The sequence below is a fragment of the Epargyreus clarus genome, unplaced genomic scaffold (assembly GCF_041222505.1).
Source record: "Epargyreus clarus isolate Ecla_fem2 unplaced genomic scaffold, WU_Ecla_fem_2.2 ptg000023l, whole genome shotgun sequence".
In the NCBI taxonomy this organism is placed as follows: Eukaryota; Metazoa; Arthropoda; class Insecta; order Lepidoptera; family Hesperiidae; genus Epargyreus; species Epargyreus clarus.
Window position 1 is genome coordinate 7,794,758 of NW_027332230.1, and position 19,366 is coordinate 7,814,123.

Sequence of the window (19,366 nt, forward strand, 5' to 3'; positions counted from 1 at the left end):
CTATGCAGTCGCAGCTTGAAGCATTCGATACTGGCTGCTCCAAACTGCTCGTATATGGCCGGCCCTACGATACCTTTCAAACCAGAATTACACACCAGCCTTTGTCACTATTGGTTTAAGGCAATAAGAGGTGCAGCGGTGGTTTTTCTGGATGGTAGCATCTTTCCAAAATGGATATAGTTTAAAATAAGTAGTTAACTAAATATTTTATTTTATTTTATTTATTATTTTACCTTGGTACATATAGAAATATGTAATTTAGACCCGGTAGGTCGGTATGTACTTAGAAAAGGAATTAAAGGTCTATGTATGGTAAGTTATGCACAAAGACTTTTAGGGACTGGAGTCTGTGTAAGTTCTTGTGCTTACTTCCTTTCCTGTCAATAGTTCCTATCTTTAAATCCATGTTAGAAGTCTTAAGTATATATTTTTCTAGTCTTTTCTTGTGTCTCACACACGCAATCTAAGTACCTACTTATTAGCGTATTTACGTAGACAACCAAATCGGTCTACCATCTACACATAGGTAGGTATACTCGTATAAGCTTATTGGTTTTGATAGTTATTCTGAATGTCCGAAGTCGCCTCGAAGGAAGATTTTAATAAGTCATGTATCTACTCATATGATTATGGGTTGCATACCTACCAACGTATGAAGATAATGTATGTACGTAGGTAGGTAAGTATGTTCAATATTTAAAAAGTATTTAAGTGATGCTTTAGATATAAAGGAAAACGCGAAGAAACGTGATTTTAGCTAGATGGTCTAAGTATAACATTTCTACCAGTGCGCAGTAGCGGAATTAAAATAAAAGTACCTACTTAAGTTGGAAATGATGTAGCTACGCAGGAATACACCTATATTCCTGCGTAGCTACATCATTTCCACCTACCTATACTACCTACTTATATGTTGGTGAGAGTTATCAAGACTAAGGTTCAAGTTTGAAAGGCACAAGGACACAGAGCCCATTACCAGTGCACCTGATTTTGCGGGGCCCCCAAAATACCAATATATTGGCTTACACGAACCTAATGTCAATATTTGTAACATTAAATGTTTGTGAAACTTTAATATCCTACTATATTATAAAGCCGAAAGTTTGTAAGGATGGATGGATGTTTGTGGTTTTTGTTTAATACCTATAGTCCGCGCCAAACTGCTAGTCCATTCTGAAGTTGTTGCGAGCAGGTGTAGTCATACAATTTGCTATGGCGACGCCATTCATTTCTATATTCAGACAGAGCGGACTAGGTTTACGCGGACTATAGGTACCTATCTAGAGGAAATTGACAAAAAAACCTAAAAGAAAAAAGTGTATAAAATGATTGTTTTTGTTTTATGTGCGGCTTTATTTTCAGTTGTTATCCTATCAACTTTTTAGTTTACAAAAAAAACGACAGCGTAGTCGAGATTTCAATTATTAATTTCCAACGGGGCCCCAAAATCTACTCTTGCTGAGGGCCCTAACATATCCTAAGAAGGCCCTGGCAACTTCATTTATGCGTATTACCGACGAACTCTGGATTATTGGTTAAGCTAACAACAATTTATATTTGACATTATTTTGCCTACCACACTGCTTCTTTGCGGGATGTTTACTGGGTAGGGGAAGGTTGATTTAGTCGTACCAGCGCCTAAATCGTACCACAGCAATATCTCATCTTCTATGTACAAAAAGCGATCTCTGGTGATTGAAACGGAAACAAAAATAACAGGGCACCATGTCGGCACCATTAATTTAAAAATATTACAAAAAAAACATGTTTTGTCGATGTTTTCACTAAAAATTTAAGTTCATTAGTAAGTAATCTCAAGGGAAAGTTAAGTTATTTTTTTGCGATTGTTAAGTTAGTTTTGAAGGTTGTAGAACCCTTTGTGGTTCGACTCCGGCGGCACCACCGTCAAACCTATTTCTGCCTAATAACAGCAGTGTTAGGCGCTGCTGTGTTCCATTTTGAAAGGTGTGGTAAGGGAGACATACTTTTCCGAGGCGTTCCAGCTTAGTCCTCAGGGGTAGCGTCGCATCTGTGGCCGACCTCAGGTAGGAATATCTAATCCTATCTGGGGTTGGTTACAGATGTTCATGGGCGGCAGTAGCCACTTGTGGACTGCATGCTCGTCTGCTACTCCTATATTGTATAAAAAAAAATCTGTGATTATTTTATATTTTTGACACATTCTTCTATTCATTTAGTCATAAAAATGGCAAATATTGTAAAGGTTATGTCAGTAATATTATTTTGAAATTTTGATGTGTTGTTGCTTAACTCGTACCAATAAAGAATTATTAAGTCATATCTTGTGAGCTAAACATTTTATGTTATTTTTCAAAATAAGATACTATACTTACAAGCAGGAGGTTTAGAAATGAAGGACAGCTTTATTAAAACTTAGAAATGTGAAATTGGGATTTAATAAACATGAAGTTAATACATGCAGCAGCAAATTTCGGCACCCGTTCAATCAATCCCGCTCAAAATGCAATGTAAGCGTTTACAAATGGTTTTGAAATCTTTTAAAGTTATCGCACAAAAAGGGAAACACCAAATGGGCGCAATTACCACTGGTATTACTTTAGGTACGATTTAGGCTATAGGTGGTAGGACTTACGCGCCTAAGTCGTACCAAAGGTACTTTTTGGAAAAACGTTGAAATAAAATATTTTTATTTTGTTTAACGTCTATATTTTATTTATTTATTTATTCAACAAAATCCACAGCTACTTAAATGATATATATAATACTTTCTATGTTAAACTAATTAGCCAATTACGGATTTACATTTTACGGACTATAACATTCAATTGCACTGCAACACTAAGTATAATCTGGCCTTTTGTGCGCATAAGTAATATTATGAGGGTGTGTGTGTATGTGCATGAATGTGTGTGTGTGTGTGTGTGTGTGTGTGTGTGTGTGTGTGTGTGTGTGTGTGTGTGTGTGTGTGTGTGTGTGTGTGTGTGTGTGCGCGTGTGCATATATTACTATATGATACTTATACTAATAACTAAAAATTAAATTTACGCACAAGATTTTGCTTAATTTAAATTACCCCAAATATTACAAAACTTTTCCCTTACCCTTTTTTTTGTTTACGAGGGGAAAACCTACAAAAGGTACCCGACGCCATGTGAGTGACGCCGGGTTATGTGGGATTTTTTACGTGTGTGTATGGGTTAGTACGGTAACCTACTTAATTACCTACCTAACCTACATGAGGACGGCCACAGCGTTTGGTGGAGAACTCCAGTATATCCAACGGAACACAACCGGAGTCCTCCTCACGCGATGCCCTTCTATCGGGCTCTGCCCTGGGGGGAGCAATTTACGCTCCAATTTACACATCCCCTGGTGATTACAGCGATATGCGACCACATAAACCTTCCCGGCGTCGCTTGCTGGACGGTTTGAGCTCCCACTCTTGCCGTCCGCAAAGGTGCTTCCGCCTTTTAGTCGCCTCTTACGACAGGCAGGGGATACCGTAGCCCTATTCTGGTCTCGGTGCTACAGGGACAGCGCAATCTTACCCTACTTGCATTTTTTTTTTCAACAAATTGAGCGATAGGTCTAGGCATATGGCAAACCACTGCACTGAATGACTTGGTATGTAGCCTAACCAATAGCTAACCTAAGCAAAGCCTACCTAGGTAGATCTAACTTTACAAATAATTTATGTCCTATAAATAAACATGTTAGTACATACTTACTTTATTAAAATGGCCACCACCACCGACGACCCCCCACTTCTATCTATCTACCTACAAAATCTTATATTAGCATTGAAAGATAAATTTGAATATCACGTCTGTATAAAACGAAACAGGAAATCAGGACTCGAATCAAATTTCAAACGGCGTTAAATTGGTTTCATTCGTATTGCGAACGCGTTTCGCGGGTTCCCCCGCGGCCATTTGTCGCGACTCGCGCCAACCGAGTCTCTAGGGGCTCGTTAGCGCCATCTCGTGTCAACGCGCCGGCTGATTTATTTCTCCCGCGCTTACCACAACTGACACATAAATGTCGCTTTTGTTTCTCTTTACTGGATGATTTAGGATGGAGCGCTCTGAAAAATTTATGTATCTTAATATTTATACAAATAAAATTTTATGTGGGGATGTAGTAATATGTACTTACTTACTAATTTCTGGAGTTTTAGGCCTCGATTAGGGGTGTTATTAGTTAGTAGGAAAGTGAAGGTACATTTTGACTAGGTTTAAACTTTTCTAGGTATCACGACCTCCACAAGTAAAGTTAGGGTAAAAAACTACAAGAATGGTGGGTAGGTTACCAATTTACTGAAGTACCTATTTGCGTAAAAAAATCACCACTTAGGTTTAAGACCACAGACCTATTTAGATATAGGTCTGTGTTTAAGACCTACATCTAGGTAGGAACAGTTGGATTGATATGTTATTAGTTTAATTGGTTTAGGTACTAATTGACGACTAGGATGCGGTGCTGGTCGTTCATAGCTTAACACGCAGAGAGTTCAGAGTTTGATTCCCCAAGACGGATATATAGTTATGAGAGCTCGTTTGCACATTCCACAAACAATATAGTAAGTTTTATAGGTACCTTTTATTTTAAGAGCATCGCCTTTAGCCATCATCGAAAAAAAGAACGATATATAAATAATTAAACATACTTAGCTGATGATGAATATTGTTTGTGTTACACATTGTTTGAACACTTTGAACTCGTTAACGCTAATGACCTGTGACGACATTGATAGTGCAACTATCTGTAAGTTAGTTTCATTCTCGTTTTGATAAAGGCTTGTTTTGTGTCGATACTTGGGAAGAAAATATACAATATGGCCTTACTTCTTACCATTTCCGAAGTGAATAAATTAGAAGATGAACAGTTTGAGCGTTTGTTTAATAATGTGATAGAATTGTGGCCTGACGCGGCGGTTCAAGTAAAGAAATCACGCCCCTTCGCTGATTTGGCAGACATTTGTAATTCATTTTATAGATACATGGATAATCTAAGCGAGGGTGGTAAGTTTAATTAAAATTTCTTAAAATTAGGTACTCATTATTAATCTATCCTTATTATTTCCTCTTACATCCGTTCGTTTATTTGAAATACCTACAGTCTTGTGATGATTACAAAAAAGTCTTTGTAATACCCACTTACAATAACACATGATTAGTGTTTGTAACTTTAACCTATGTTATAAATGTTTTAATAAGATTCTTTGTAATTAACAGGGAAATTAGGGATTCTGAAGTCACATCCAGACTTAGCGGGAAAATTAGCTGCCAGGGGCGAGCTGACAAGCGAATCTGCGGCTGAACAGAAAAGTGCGGGTCTCAATGATCTTACCGATAAACATAGAAATATCATTATTTCTAATAATGAAAGGTAAAATAAGTATTTTTTTAGCTTACTAACAAATGTAAATGACTATACTTACTAAACTAAATTATCTGAGTTTTTTTGTTCCGCAGCACATATTTTCTAACTTGCTAAATGATAAGTAATTTTATTATACTAGCAGCGACATCTATGCCCTTTGTCAAATAACTGAATGATGACTACAGCACCATCTGTTGCTCACGCAGTGGTTTATTTAAACCTAACACACAGATTAGTTAAAGCCTTGTTTATCGCAGAGTACGAGCGTTTTCAGATTATCCGATCCGATATCGGTGTCGGACGACGATAGCCGACATCCGATAGCCGACACCATGTGCTATTTTCACATATTTCCGACAAAATCGTTCCGATACGGCCATTTGCTCGATAGCTTAGTGCGGACAGGTCATCATGGCAGACTATAATAGAAAACTTTATTTGCTGTATCTCTTATATTTGAGACGCAAAAAAAGATCTGTTCACAGACAGTGTTGGATACATCCTATTGTGGAAGCTAGATATTCAGAGGGAGCATTTTACACTCTTTTTAGCAAGCTACAACACGTTTAGATTCTACCAGTTCAATTAATGTAATTATATCGTATTTAAATGATGACGACGCCATGATGACAACCAAACTAGTAAACAAGCTCAAAATGGCCGCCGCGCATCGGGCTCTACGCACACAGAGACAATTTAGATACACGTAGAGCACACATACAAACATTATCGCCCGACGGCTCACGGGCGTCCGATGGTGTCGCCAGCATATCGCTGTCGGCTCCGATATCCGATATCGGAACGGACAATGTGAAAGGCAGGTACATGTTTCATACATTTTACTTACCCCGATATCGTATCGGCGTCCGATACCGATATCGGATCGGATAATGTGAAAACGCTCTACCTTGTTCTTTATTATCTAATTCTATATTTCGATCATAGATGGCGCCATTTCACTCTAAATATAAAATAATATGTACATTAAACTAAATCGTTTTTCAGATACAAGACCAAATTTGGATTTCCATTTATAATATGCGCAAGGGAAAACAAGGTGCAGTCTATTATTGAAGGTCTTCAAAAGCGTTATTATAACAAGCGAGAAGAGGAAATCAGTGTAGGAATTAATGAAGTAAAGAAAATATGTAGACTAAGAATCCTTGATATTGTCAAAGATGATGCGAACATTTAATAAATAAAAGGTTTATTGTATAATGATTGTATATAATATTGTGAATAAGCATTCTGCATAAACTGCTATTATGACCCGTGTTACGCCTGTTGCAATGTTTAATAGAAGTTTTGATAATAATTAGCCTATATGTACAGAAAGATAGTTGAACATCTATTATAAATGCATTTGTATTGATGTAAGATGTAAAAAGCTGTAGGTATAATTTTAGAAACAACCGTTTGAAATTTCAGGCATATAACATGAAGGTTGAAAGCTCAAATGTCTTAAATAATGGGATACAAAAAAACATCATAAGAATTACACAAAACTTTACTTAAATAATTTAAAGAATTCCGAGGGATCTTTCTACTACCGCATGGGGTTGACCAGCGATTTCACGCATATCTGGAGTATTCAGGATGTCTTCAAAGCCAATATCGAGATATCTTCCAGAGATGACTTCATGTTGTAAGTTAGAACTTGGTAAGAAGGGAAGTCTGCCAATCTAGAAAAGAAAAATATAGATATTTTTAGCAATAAATAATATTAAGTACTCTAACCACGTTAAGTTTTATATATCGACTATAAGCGCTGTTACGCACTAGCGGTTGGCCGCCCAGGCGGTTCGTTTCAGCGGCCAGCCGTCTCAAGTGGTTGCTATCGCAGTTGCTACAGCGGTTGACCGCTACGACGGCCAACCACGATGAGACCGTGTAGAGCGGTTGGACCGCTCGAAAACGTGTTGGCTCCATTAGCGAAATGGACGCCATCGAAGTAGCTTGTGTTATATATTTTTATTACCGAAATCAAGTAAAACGTAAGTAAAATAAAAAACGACACTGGCCTCATCTTTTACTAGAAACACGCATCGAATGTGGTCAGATTGCTATTGCTGAAATTTGTTTGATATTTTTTTCGGCTATATTAGAATGAGTGTTTAGAATTCGTCATTTGAAGAATTACTCCAAGTTTTATATAAACCATTAAAGGATGATACTAAATATAACAAGATTATAACTCTTCGGCGGCACGCAGCAAACTAAACCGCCAGATGTATAAACAAGAGGGCAGCCTGCCGCGAAGCGGGCCGTTCGTGCGGCTAACCGCTAGTGCGTTCAGGCGCTAATACTTTTAATTTACTTTTAGATAGTTGCCGTATGACAGCATGGTTTTAGTAGTATATATGGAGTTTTATAAATAATGTATAAGTTGAAGCCAAATCACTTAACCAGAGAGAAGCAGATTAATTTAGTGTAAAGTTGGACAAGGTGTTATTTTAAGCTGTTACATCACTTCTTGTGCCTTAAAATTGAAGAAAAAAGACCTAGTGAGGGAAAAAAAATTAACAGACAGATAAAAGATTAAAAACATTTGTGGTATTTTATACTTTTAAATTTATCTCTTTTCACAATTCATTTACTGAAGTTTTTAGGTTGAAAAGCAGCTAAGAGCTTAGTGGTTAGAAACTCAACCTCTCAATCTATCAATTCCAGGCATAAATCTCAAGTTTTTAAAAGCTGCGTGCATATAAGGACTCAATTATCATTTGCTATACCATTGAAAATAAAATATTTACATCTAATTGAGACTCTTGCACCATCATATTAATTCTTATAGTACCTTGCCAACAAATTTTCTCTCCATAGTAAGTTTCAAGGGTGCGTGCAGCCCTTGGATGTTGCGAAGCATCGCCATGTTCATTTTCTCTTCATTCAAGTGAAACTGAAAAATTAACAATAATTATTTGAATTAACTCAGGAATATAAAGTGTTTCGTCATCATCATTAGTTTTTCTAGATTTTATTTCGCATTACATTGTTTACATATTATTCAAGTAAACCTTCAAGGGTTTACTTGAGTAATAAGTGAGAATTGTCTACAATGCTAAGTAAGGATTGAGGATTCTAAATGATTTGTCAGAATTTCCATTTCTATAATCACAAATGAGTGAAATGTTAAAAAATGTTTTTAAATTACCATTATAAATCATCTAAATCTAGAAATAACCTTAAACAAGGTAAGAATAATCCTAAAGTGCATTATTTGTTTACCTTGAGCATAGACTGCAACAAACAGCTAGTCCGCTCCGAATATAGAAATGAGGCGCGTTGCAATAGCAAATTGCAGTTATTAGCGGGATGAAGATGTGCGCTGCCCTCTCTCGTCCACGGAAACATATGTGCGTTAGTGTGCCTTTATGTTATAGAGTATATGCTAACTATAGCTTGGGTGCAACAGCTTCAGAGCAGACTAGCAGTTTGGCACGGGTATGTTCGGAACTAGATTTTATTATCAGTTCATGCTCATTTTTTTACTTAAATACTTAAGTTGAACCTCAAAACAAATCTATCCTATTGAAACCTTTGTGGAGGACTGTTAGAAAATTTTAATTTTCTATATTATGACAAGACAAAATCAAATCTAGGGATTTTCTTGTAGTTGACTTATGGATTAATAAAACATGTACTTACATTTTGTTCTGACATCTGAAGAGGGTGGACTACTCCGAGTTTACTTTTAGCGGAGGTCAGACCGTCGGTAAGCGGGTTAGGGACTCCGAATGGTCCCTCACGCATAGGAACATTGTTGACGTGTTCTGGCTTTACTTTCAGAGAAGGAAGTCCAAAGCTCTGAAATCAAAGGAAACCGAGTTTGCTATTAAAGTCGTCGATGACACTGTAATGTTATATTTAAAATAGATATAAAGGAACAAAATTATTCCGGTATTGATTTAAAAGATGGTCATTTAAGTGGTCGTTTGGTTGAATCCAAAGCGTTCGAAGATAGGTCTTAAGAGCAACAATCCAAGCGTGTTCGCCCGCAGGTAGGAGTCCTGTCCGCTTTCATGGATGTCCATGGTTGATACAAACCACTTTACCAGGTGAGAGGCAAGTTCATTTGCGGTATAAAGTATATGAAAATAATAGTGAATATAAGCTAGATCACTAAAGATATTACCATTTTGCAAGATTTTTTTAAAACACAGTTATTAACAATTAACTGATTTTTGACTAAAGTTATAACAATCGGCTTTTATATTTTGCTTCGTAATGCGGCTGTCATTCGATGGCGTCAGTGTCAAATTATTTGTCAAATCACGAAAGTTCTGTAATCTATAATCTTGTCTATTACGACCATCGACAAAGAAAAATAACTCTTTCCATGTGGTGTAAATGTAATGAAATCGATAAATATTTACTTAATGAAATATTTAATATAAGCTTTTTTTATTTCTTGATATTTAAATTGTTAAAATTCGCAGCAATGAGATGCTTTATTGCGGCCTGTCTGTATAATGCGCTGACCTTATTCCTCAAGCCATAAGGTTCGTTCACATTAGGTCAGGTCGACAGTTTTATCTTTCACCGACCGCCATCGATCTTGCTAATAAGTTTCACATTATAATAATGAATGACTATTAATCTGTTATCTGACATAATGTGAACGAATAATTTTGGCACTTAGATTATCTATAACAGAAACATCTGTTAGTCGGCGAACGGTAAAACTGTTGGAACCCCTTAGCGTCTTTATTTTACCACAGAAAATAATAACATTATTTTTTGTCACGATATAATTTTATAATAGTCCTGTATAGGTTACTATACTCTTTGATCACCTTGGCCTTCTAAGAGTAGGCCTTTAATTTTGCAGAGTACTTTTAATACTATAATTGACATTTGTAACATTTTTGATTCAATTTAATTTATTTATAATATCAGTTCGAGTTGAATAAACAAATAACTAATAACTATGGCCGGGAGAGGTGGCGCGAAAAAAGAAATGGTGGGTTACCATGTACACACGGTACACTTTATAGATTTTTGTAAATAACAGATTTTATATAGGTAGGCATATAAATAAGCGTAACTGTTTATAACGTATGATTACTTTTAAAATGTTTCATAGCGTCTTTCTTAAACGTCTTAAACGGAAATCAAGTCAAGGAATTGAGGTCGACTATTTTTTAATAAAATATTCACGCGACATTAATCATGCGACATAAATTAAAGGAAGACGTAGGTCTGAACAAATTACTTTTTATGTATTATAGAAAACTGAGGGCACCTACTTAAAAACTTTTGATCTCAAGAGAACTTTACATTTCCGAAACAGGATCCAGAAGAACAGATGCGCCGGAAGTTCCGCGCGAAATGTTTATTCCGTGCTTTGGGTCGGTTGGCGATGGCCAACACGTACTGGCTGATCGAGGCCTCCGACCACTACGAAGGCGTGGAAAACGTGAAGCGTCGGGTCGAGCAGGCCGTACGCGGCAAAGCCAAGAAGAAACAGCTTTTAGGCATTAATGTAAAAAGCTACTCACTATTTATTTAATACTTTTCAAAATGGTATTAAAACGTAGAACCAGTCCATACTGGTTATACTGGATACCATTATCACTGCCACAGCCGCCGCTGAATGGTGTGGATGTGGGCTAACTTACACATGAGGCGATCGCCTGTGATCGGCGTCGGTAACCTCTGTTCTTTTGAAATTGCCCTAGCATATAAAGGACAGGAACAGGTAGATATAGGAAATAGTTAATCACTATCCTATTTTTATCAAGTGAACAGTTGTAAAAGGAAGGATACGAATAACTTATCCCGGCAATTTACCATTTCGGATTTAAAACGTTATTCTTAGTTGTAACTTTTCATCATTAAACTAGATGTCTCTATAGTGCTTTCGTTTGGGACAAATGAAGTGGTATTGATGTTCTTGTTCGCGTAAAATAATATAATATAGGATTCCTTTGCTAGTTTTCATTATTGTATGACTTAGACATTCATGACAAAGGTATATTTCTTTATTATATCAATCAATACATTTCCAGGATAAAACGTTACTAAACAAGCCTGCTGAAGAACGTACAGAACAAGAGAAAAAATACTTATACCGCATTATTGGTGGACTTAAATGTTTTAAACGTTACCCCAACGTAAGTTTCTACTTTTCTAAACATTAATTAATAAAGTTTCCAAAAGATGCAATTTTTGAACACTTGAAATCTGGTAGAATATTCCGTGGTTCGAAATTCCACATTTTTTTGCTTTCAAGGTGTTTTAAATCTATAGAAACTTTGGTAAAGTATAACAGGTGTGGTAAAGAATTTAGGTTAAAAGGTACTCCAAATTACCCAATCCTCAATGTAATGTAAATGTCTGTGATAAATTTCAGTTTCTGTTAAAATCAAAGGAACTTATACATATTCACCCAACACTTTAACAAAACAAAACTTTAGTAACAAAACTTTAGTAGAAATTCACGTTTCACTTCGATTTCTGCTCATAACAAAAAGAGCTGCACCTAATTCTCGATTACTACAAACAAAGCATGTTAAGAAGAAGCTGGCCGCAGTAACGTACTTCAAGTACTACGGCCCCGGTCGCACCATCGTCTGCTGCTGCAGCAGTATTTGTCTGTTGACAGATTTAAAATTCAAAGCATTTCTGTGATATATTATGGCGGGTGTGGTAAAGCACTTATGTTTACGAGGCATGCCAAAAGAATCCTCAATGTAATGTAATAATATCTGTGATAAAATTCAGTTTCAGTTAACATTGTAAGAAGTTATAGGTACATATCCATCCATCCATAAAATCTTAGACGAAATTCACATTTCTGACGCTCCATTTTCTGAAAATTTTGTACTAAAACAGCACGTCAAGAAGAAGCTGGCCGCAGTAACGTATTTCAAGTACTACGGCCCCGGCCGCACCATCGTCCGTCAGCATCACGAAGCGCATGCCCTCTACTTCATCGTCACCGGTGACGTGGTGGTCAGTCAGTTGGTCTTCGATGAACTGCTGCAGCAGTATGTGTCTGTCGATGTTGGTGTTATGCACCCAGGCGATATGTTCGGCGAGGTGTCCTTGTTACATAATATACCACGGACCGCCACGGTTACCACGACAGGTTGGCTAACGGCATAGTACAGTAATTTTAGGTAGTGTCCATAAAATAAATAAAATGAAATTTTTGTACCATAGATTAATCTTGTAAAAAGCTGAAAGTATCTGTTGGTCTTTCATAGATTGTAAATCTTGTACATAGTGTAAAGTAGCTGCAGCTAAATTGTAGAAAAATACTAACTTTGTCTAGTATCTACTTATTTTTGTCGTAGTATTTAAGGAAAACCTAGCTATTCGTATTTTGTATTCGTAACAGTGCGTCATAAAATAGTATAGGACTAATGTCTGTTTATGGTATAATGGTACTCTTATTTATATTTTCTAATTACATTTTAGATCTTATTAGAATACAGAATCGATAATAAGATTTATTAGACTCTCCTTAGTTTTACAAACACCTGTAATTATATACAATCAAGGCAGCTACGACAAGAGCAAGAGGTCACGAACATTGTTTCTGATTCCTTGTAGTTTCCAATAGCAACGTTTAAACACGAAAACCCCAAAATATGCTCGCGTATCTTAGTTACCAAGAGTAAAGTGATATTTTTGCTCATATTACCACTTAAGTAAATAAATAGATTTAAAGTCGCTATTGATAAATAGGTCATTGTGAATTACTGGCGTTAATGAAGGAAGATTTCAAGAATGTTCTTCAAGCATCCGTTCAAAAGCAATGGGATGAAGTTCGGCGTGCGATGTCTGCGTTCACTTATTTTGACGCACTTGACGAGGTGAAATATTCATTCAATTCCGTGTTGTAGCGTTGCAGGCGATTTAGTAGTTTGCGTCAGTACTTCACTGCGGTGATTTAATTATGTGAATTGTGAATACGTTTTGATCAAGTTGAATGCAAGTGTAGGTGCTTAGTCATAGTTTCTTGTAGCTATATGCTAATAAGTTGATATGCGCATGATATACTAGCATCGGATCTTGTACGAAATGGATATTATTTCTGTAATCATTTGTCCACAGCCTACCAAAATTAACATTAAAAATACTGCAAGAAAGAGTGTTGCTAGCAAAATTAAAATTGACTGCTTTTCGCCGGTTGGTCAAAATCATTATACAAAAGAAATTGAATATTTGTTAATTGATAAAGTTTAAATATCGCCAATAACTGAGAAATAAAAAATAAAGAAAACATTTGATAAACAAAAAAAAAAAAATGTTATCTTTTACTATTTGGCATCTACTTGCGCGAGCTACTGTCCGTTATAAAAGCAACACTGTATACAGTATACTTATTTAATGTGGAGGCAGAGCTTATTATCTGACGCTTGATTAATATTAACAGGTGGCCCGTCGCGAAGGTTGCATAGTTGCCAAAATGAAGTCGTACGAACCCAATGAAACTCTACTCGGCGACGGTGTGGGAGTAGCTAATTTTGTCTACTTTATTCTATCAGGAAGATGTCAGATGATTGAGTCAATGCAAGTGATAGTAAACACCCGTTTGGGTCGTACCTCCTACGCGTTATACGATCCCTATGTAAGTATTAATGATTTTAATTATAGGTATTGAAGAACACTTGAAAACGAACATTTTGTCTTTTAAGATACCAAAAGAGGAGAGCGAACAAGATTTCGAAGCGAAATATTTCGGAGCGTTAAAAAAAGAGAGTCGATCATCTGAAACTACAACTAAGGAAACTATTAGCGGTCAAATAAAGTCTGCGATATCAAAAACTGGGAGGGAAACTTCAAAGGATGTAGACGCGGAGGGTGAGGGGAAGTTGATAAGTGCTCTGAAGCAGGACAGGCCTTCGAGTTCCATGAGACATGAAAGTATGCATATAGTCATAGCTGAATCATCTAAAACGGACACTGTTGACGAGGATTCAGATAATAAAACTTCTGAGGAATTTTTAAAGCCTGGCGAACAACAAGAGATTCGAAGTTCTGTAAGGTGATACGACACCTTTCTATTTATTTAACCATTTATTGATTTACTTTACAATTCTGTGGATTCGGTTTATGAGGTATTATGTTTGTCATGTGTGGATTTATTATGTAGTGTCATTATAGAATCCCATAATTCTCTCTTTTCCCGGGGATATGATAGGATGCGACATTCAGGAAGTGGTCACCAATGATCTTATAAATTTCTGTAAATTATCCTTCTATTGTAAGAATACTAGTAGGTACTGCTGCTGTCTTCGCATAGTTAAGCGCAAAAATTACTGCAAAACTTCCTTTCTAAGGCGATTTACATCTAGGAGCGGTACGGGTTGGATGGAATGAATATTGTTTGTAACTTAAAGTGTCTTTTGCAGACTTAGCGTGATTCCTGAGATGGGGCCGCTACAAGTGCCACAAAATCTTCGCACTTACTTTATGCAGGTAGAACACGTATTTTGTGCTCGCATTATTATCATATCTACTTAATCTCGAATCCCGGAAATAAGAATCATAAATCTCGTTTGTTAATTACATTAACTTATTATTATCGATATTCTTGAGATATCCAATAGGCTATGGGAGGTGCACGCTTCGATCACTAATAAGAACTAGATACACAATCCCATACAAAAATGAACTTCTAAAGTGGCGTCAAATTGACGCTAAAAACAAAGAAAAAAAAATTGACGACCGTGGTTTGTCACTTGGACAAGGAATTAGTGGAGACGAACTGTCATTACTTTTAATATTTTTATTAGGTCGAAGTAATTCATTTTAATGAACATAATAATAATTTATCAATGAAAGTAAGTAATATGCAGTCACAATTTATTATAATAAAAATATAATAAGTTTAAAATTAAAATATAACCAAATACAAGTAATTTAATTAAAAAATCAACAAGCTGTTTACGCCGTTATCCAACGAAATATATTGCCCACGACTAAATAAATATGTAGTAAACCAACATTTATTTCAATTATTTTTACCTGACTGCCAAGGAAGGGTTATGTTTTTCGCGCGTATCTTGTATGTTTGTCTTTATTTATTTGATCGGATCTAACAAACGGCTGGATGAATGGCGACAATTAAGGTGTCATTATATTCGTCTCAATGACCCGAGTGTCCTTAGATAGGTGTTAGAAAAAAAAAATCAAGATGGCGGATTTTTGGCGCGAAATAGTAATATTTCAAAAAAAGTTAACCGAACCTATCGAGTATGATATCAAATGAAAGGAAATTAAACGGAGATTATAAAAACATATAATTTGTATATATATAAAATAGCAAGGTGACTGACTGATTGACTGACTAAATGATTTTATCATTTTTCAGAAATCAACGTACAACCAAAACCGCTTAATTTAGAGTTCTAAAATTTTGCACATGGGTTCGCTATATAGCGTAAATAAGTACTAAGAAAGGCCTTTTGGAAATTCTACCCCTAAGTGGGTAAAACAGGGGATGACAGTTTTTTTCAAATCCTTTAATTTTGTAGCAACTACTGTAAAATTTAGTATTTGGCTTTCTGGATAGGAATAAAGACACACCTATTTATCCCTTTCCGAAAAATCAACCCCATAGAGGGCAAAATAAGGGTTAAAACTTAATTTGAACAACCGTCAATTTTGACGCAAACACTATGAAATTTTGTATCTGGCTTGTTGGATAAAAATAATGAAATTCTACCCCTAACGATATAAAATAATTACTAGAACTTTGAATTACTGAAGCTATATATTCTATAAATCGTAAATGGTGGATGTTTTTCCGAAATAGTAACACGTTTTAAAAAAAGTTAACCAAAACTATGGAGTGGGGTATCAAAATAAAGGAAATTAAAAGGTGATTACACACATATTATATGATATATACATGTGTATAACACATCGAGGTGACTGTCTGACTAAATGCGTAAGTTGCTGCGCCAGACACCAACGTAAAGGGAAACCGCGGATCTTTAGCGTGCTGGAATTTTACACATAGATTCTTTATATAGCGTAAATGAGCCCTACGAAGATAAAATAGGATAATATTGTTTGAACATCTTTTGTTTTTGAAGCAGATACTTATTATAAAACTTTTTTTTGGCTTTCTTGCTAAAAAATGATGAAACGCCTATTTCACTGTTTTTGAAAATTCTACTTCAGCCTTTATAGTGAGCCTTCAGTCGGGTTTTTGATTATTTTAATTAAATTACTTGCTTACTTTGTAGTGACAGAAATCCGTTGTATATTTCTTCTTAAATTTAGAGTTTTTTTCAACACCTATCTAAGGACATTTGGATATTTGAGACGAATATAATGACACCTTAACTGTCGAAATTCACCCAGCCGTATGTTAGATCCGAGGGAATAAAATGCAGTGCAGCTAAAGTCCGCTTATAAAGATACATACAAGATACGTGCAAAAAACATAACCCTTCCTTGGCAGTCGAGTAAAAATAAAAATATGGAATCAACAGGATGCCATTAATTCCCTTGAATAAAGTGAGTTTATTGGAAAACAGTCTTTTCGATGGATTTTTATTTTTTTTTCCGTATCTTTTTTGGCTATGTTAAGCAATCTTATTTTAGTGTATCTTTCGACAATAGATTTTATTATAATAATTCTATGACTATTGTCGCGGCAGTTGGATAAAAAGACATCATAAAATATATTAAATAATAATTTACTTAATAATTTAATTTCACTCATTTACTATTTACTCATTGCCTATGTTTAATTATTATACAAAACAAATATTTTTATATAACAAAAAAAAGAAAAAAAAAAAATTAAATTAAAGAAAAAAATATAAAACAATAGCGTCTCCATTCAAGTTAGAACAGGGTCACCATGTAACCCGAACAAATCAAGTGGGCTTGCAATAGTAAGAATTGTACGTTTAGTAACAGACTTTACAATTTAAATGGTTTATACATTCTGTTGATTTTTGTTGATAATTTTTAAAACTTAAAAATAAATTATTTACGAACGAAATAGCAGTATTTATAATTGAGTGATAGCAATTACCTACTTATAATAATAATACTTACCGAAAATACGATATTCCATCATTTGTTAGCGTACTAGACGTGTGATTTTTGCAGTTTTGAACGAGCACTGAGGCATGTTTATTCTCCGAACGTTCAAACACTACTAACCTAAAAGCGCACCCAAATGTCTATTTGGGTGCTCTTTTCGTCGCGCCATTTTTTTGTCGCTGATTGTGTATCTAGTTCTTATTAGTGATCGAAGGGTGCACGAAATAAACAGTTTCAAATTTGAAAAAAAGTTCTGAAAGATTTTTCACTCCCGGGAGGTCCGGACTGCTACACTCCCCTTATGACGATATCGTTGATGATATTGTCAGATAATATTATTGGCAAGTACATTAACCATAAAGATTTTTCTCTTTCCAGGTGTGTCAATTGAACCCCGGGTCAAGTTTTGGTTTCGGCGAAAACATGCGAGATCGTCGAATTGTTGCACTAACGCCAGTAGAATGCATGCTGTTGCCAAAGATATGGCTGCTGCAACGAAACACGGCGAACATTTGGACTCGGATACAGCATTACCTGGAAAAGAAAGTGGGTTGACAGTAAACGCTTACTTACTTTGAAATAATGAACAAAGTAGATTGTTTTGTAGAGTTAAAAAGTAAATAAAGTTGCAGTTTCTGTGATATTAAAATATTTGCTCTTTGACATTATGTACTCAAGTACTTTTCTCATAACCAACTTTGGGTCACAAGTAACAACCGTTATACAAATATAAAATAACATTTAATGTGTTTATTTCATTTCAAAATCGAGGTAAATTCTAACCACACCGATTCAAGACATGAACGTGTCGTATATAGGATCTCAAAACGAGTCGATAACTCCAAATATTTTGAGTAAAATTTTACAATATTATGTTTAATGTCACAGATACCAACAAAGAAGCAGCTATTCAAAGAGTTTGTAGCGGCGCGTCGCTGGAACGAATTCCGAGAGCAGCTCGTCACGGACGTCGTCTCGCGCTCCAACACCGTCAACTGGACCTCCGTGCACGATGTACCGTACTCCATCCGCATGGAGGAGATGCTTGACATCTAACTAATATACTTATCATATCGACATTAAATAACAAAATATACTCATAGACCTGGTTTTAACTACCTGAATAACTAACTAACTTGCTCCATTACAAAATATTTAGATACATCGAAGAAGTAACTGTTCAAGGAGTTTGCCGCGAGTAGCTCGTCATGGATATCGTGTCGCGCTCCAACACCGTCAACTGGAGCTCCCTAGACAATTTACCCTACTCTTTTCGTATGGAGGAGATGCTTGTAGTTTAACATTTTTCATTGAACCTCACGATACCCCCAATCGGGTCTCGGGTCAGTTATAAAATATTTAGATACGACATAGAACCAATTCAAGGATTTTGTGCTAGAATGCCGTAACTGAATTTCGGTACATAACGTGCCCCACTTCATCCACATGAAAGAAATGTCGAAATGTCAATAAATGTATTGTTACTAAAAAAATGTTTTTATTGAATTTCTAGAAGGTAGTGCTTTAATACAATACATGAGCAATATAGCTAGGTATCTCAAAATCAATGAGTAATACAAAATCATATTAAACTAATAATACAGCAGCTATATAATGCATCAATAATATAATGCAGCTACATCTTCGCTGGTGTTATTAACTAATTAGTGAACGTTTTATGGTGAACGTAGTATATAAGAGAAGAGCTCTCTTGTATACTTTGATCGTATTCAATTTCCTTGTTATTATATTCAAATACGTAGGCAGAGCTTGCATAAATCTTTAATACTCAATCTTAGAGCATCAACAATAACAATGCAGGCAATATATCGAACTTTGATTAATTATCAGTTGAACAATAATTTATTGTTGCCAAAATGAAGTGATTACGTATGCATTCTCGCTAAGGAGTAGTATCTTCCTCGTATCTATACGATTTTTTGTAGATACACACGTAGGTATAGGTACATTTGTGAATGAGTAG

The 19,366-nt window shown here is 35.6% G+C and overlaps 3 protein-coding genes across 3 annotated transcripts; 2 read left to right on the top strand and 1 right to left on the bottom strand.

Annotated features, from left to right (window-relative positions):
- Positions 1-4,697: 4,697 nt before the first annotated feature.
- Positions 4,698-6,910, top strand: LOC140751687 (2-oxo-4-hydroxy-4-carboxy-5-ureidoimidazoline decarboxylase). The gene is made up of 4 exons (XM_073085692.1): positions 4,698-5,003; positions 5,217-5,370; positions 6,370-6,569; positions 6,793-6,910. Exons 1-3 carry the CDS (start codon positions 4,817-4,819, stop codon positions 6,557-6,559), a joined length of 531 nt encoding a protein of 176 aa, XP_072941793.1. The 5' UTR covers positions 4,698-4,816; the 3' UTR covers positions 6,560-6,569; positions 6,793-6,910.
- Positions 6,854-9,650, bottom strand: Pomp (proteasome maturation protein). Its single transcript, XM_073085693.1, has 4 exons — positions 9,500-9,650; positions 9,013-9,171; positions 8,162-8,263; positions 6,854-7,046 (listed from the first exon to the last, which is right to left on the bottom strand). The coding sequence occupies exons 1-4, from the start codon at positions 9,500-9,502 to the stop codon at positions 6,885-6,887; spliced, it is 426 nt and encodes a 141-aa protein (XP_072941794.1). The 5' UTR covers positions 9,503-9,650; the 3' UTR covers positions 6,854-6,884.
- A 518-nt stretch (positions 9,651-10,168) lies between these two features.
- On the top strand, positions 10,169-18,675 carry LOC140751694 (uncharacterized). Its single transcript, XM_073085702.1, has 11 exons — positions 10,169-10,327; positions 10,658-10,849; positions 11,376-11,480; positions 12,202-12,457; positions 13,060-13,187; positions 13,751-13,945; positions 14,013-14,362; positions 14,730-14,796; positions 17,761-17,928; positions 18,271-18,439; positions 18,659-18,675. Exons 1-10 carry the CDS (start codon positions 10,295-10,297, stop codon positions 18,436-18,438), a joined length of 1,662 nt encoding a protein of 553 aa, XP_072941803.1. The 5' UTR covers positions 10,169-10,294; the 3' UTR covers position 18,439; positions 18,659-18,675.
- The last annotated feature ends 691 nt before the right edge of the window (positions 18,676-19,366 follow it).

Excerpts from the sequence above, each read along its gene's own strand:
- LOC140751687 (XM_073085692.1), top strand. The coding sequence starts at position 4,817 with ATGGCCTTACTTCTTACCATTTCCGAAGTGAATAAATTAGAAGATGAA. Across the intron at positions 5,004-5,216 it reads GGATAATCTAAGCGAGGGTG|GGAAATTAGGGATTCTGAAG; the intron begins GTAAGTTTAATT and ends TGTAATTAACAG. Across the intron at positions 5,371-6,369 it reads ATTATTTCTAATAATGAAAG|ATACAAGACCAAATTTGGAT; the intron begins GTAAAATAAGTA and ends ATCGTTTTTCAG.
- Pomp (XM_073085693.1), bottom strand. Across the intron at positions 8,264-9,012 it reads TTCAGATGTCAGAACAAAAT|TTTCACTTGAATGAAGAGAA; the intron begins GTAAGTACATGT and ends TTAATTTTTCAG. Across the intron at positions 7,047-8,161 it reads AGAGAAAATTTGTTGGCAAG|ATTGGCAGACTTCCCTTCTT; the intron begins GTACTATAAGAA and ends TTTCTTTTCTAG.
- LOC140751694 (XM_073085702.1), top strand. The coding sequence starts at position 10,295 with ATGGCCGGGAGAGGTGGCGCGAAAAAAGAAATG. Across the intron at positions 14,363-14,729 it reads GAGATTCGAAGTTCTGTAAG|ACTTAGCGTGATTCCTGAGA; the intron begins GTGATACGACAC and ends TGTCTTTTGCAG. Across the intron at positions 17,929-18,270 it reads AGCATTACCTGGAAAAGAAA|ATACCAACAAAGAAGCAGCT; the intron begins GTGGGTTGACAG and ends TTAATGTCACAG.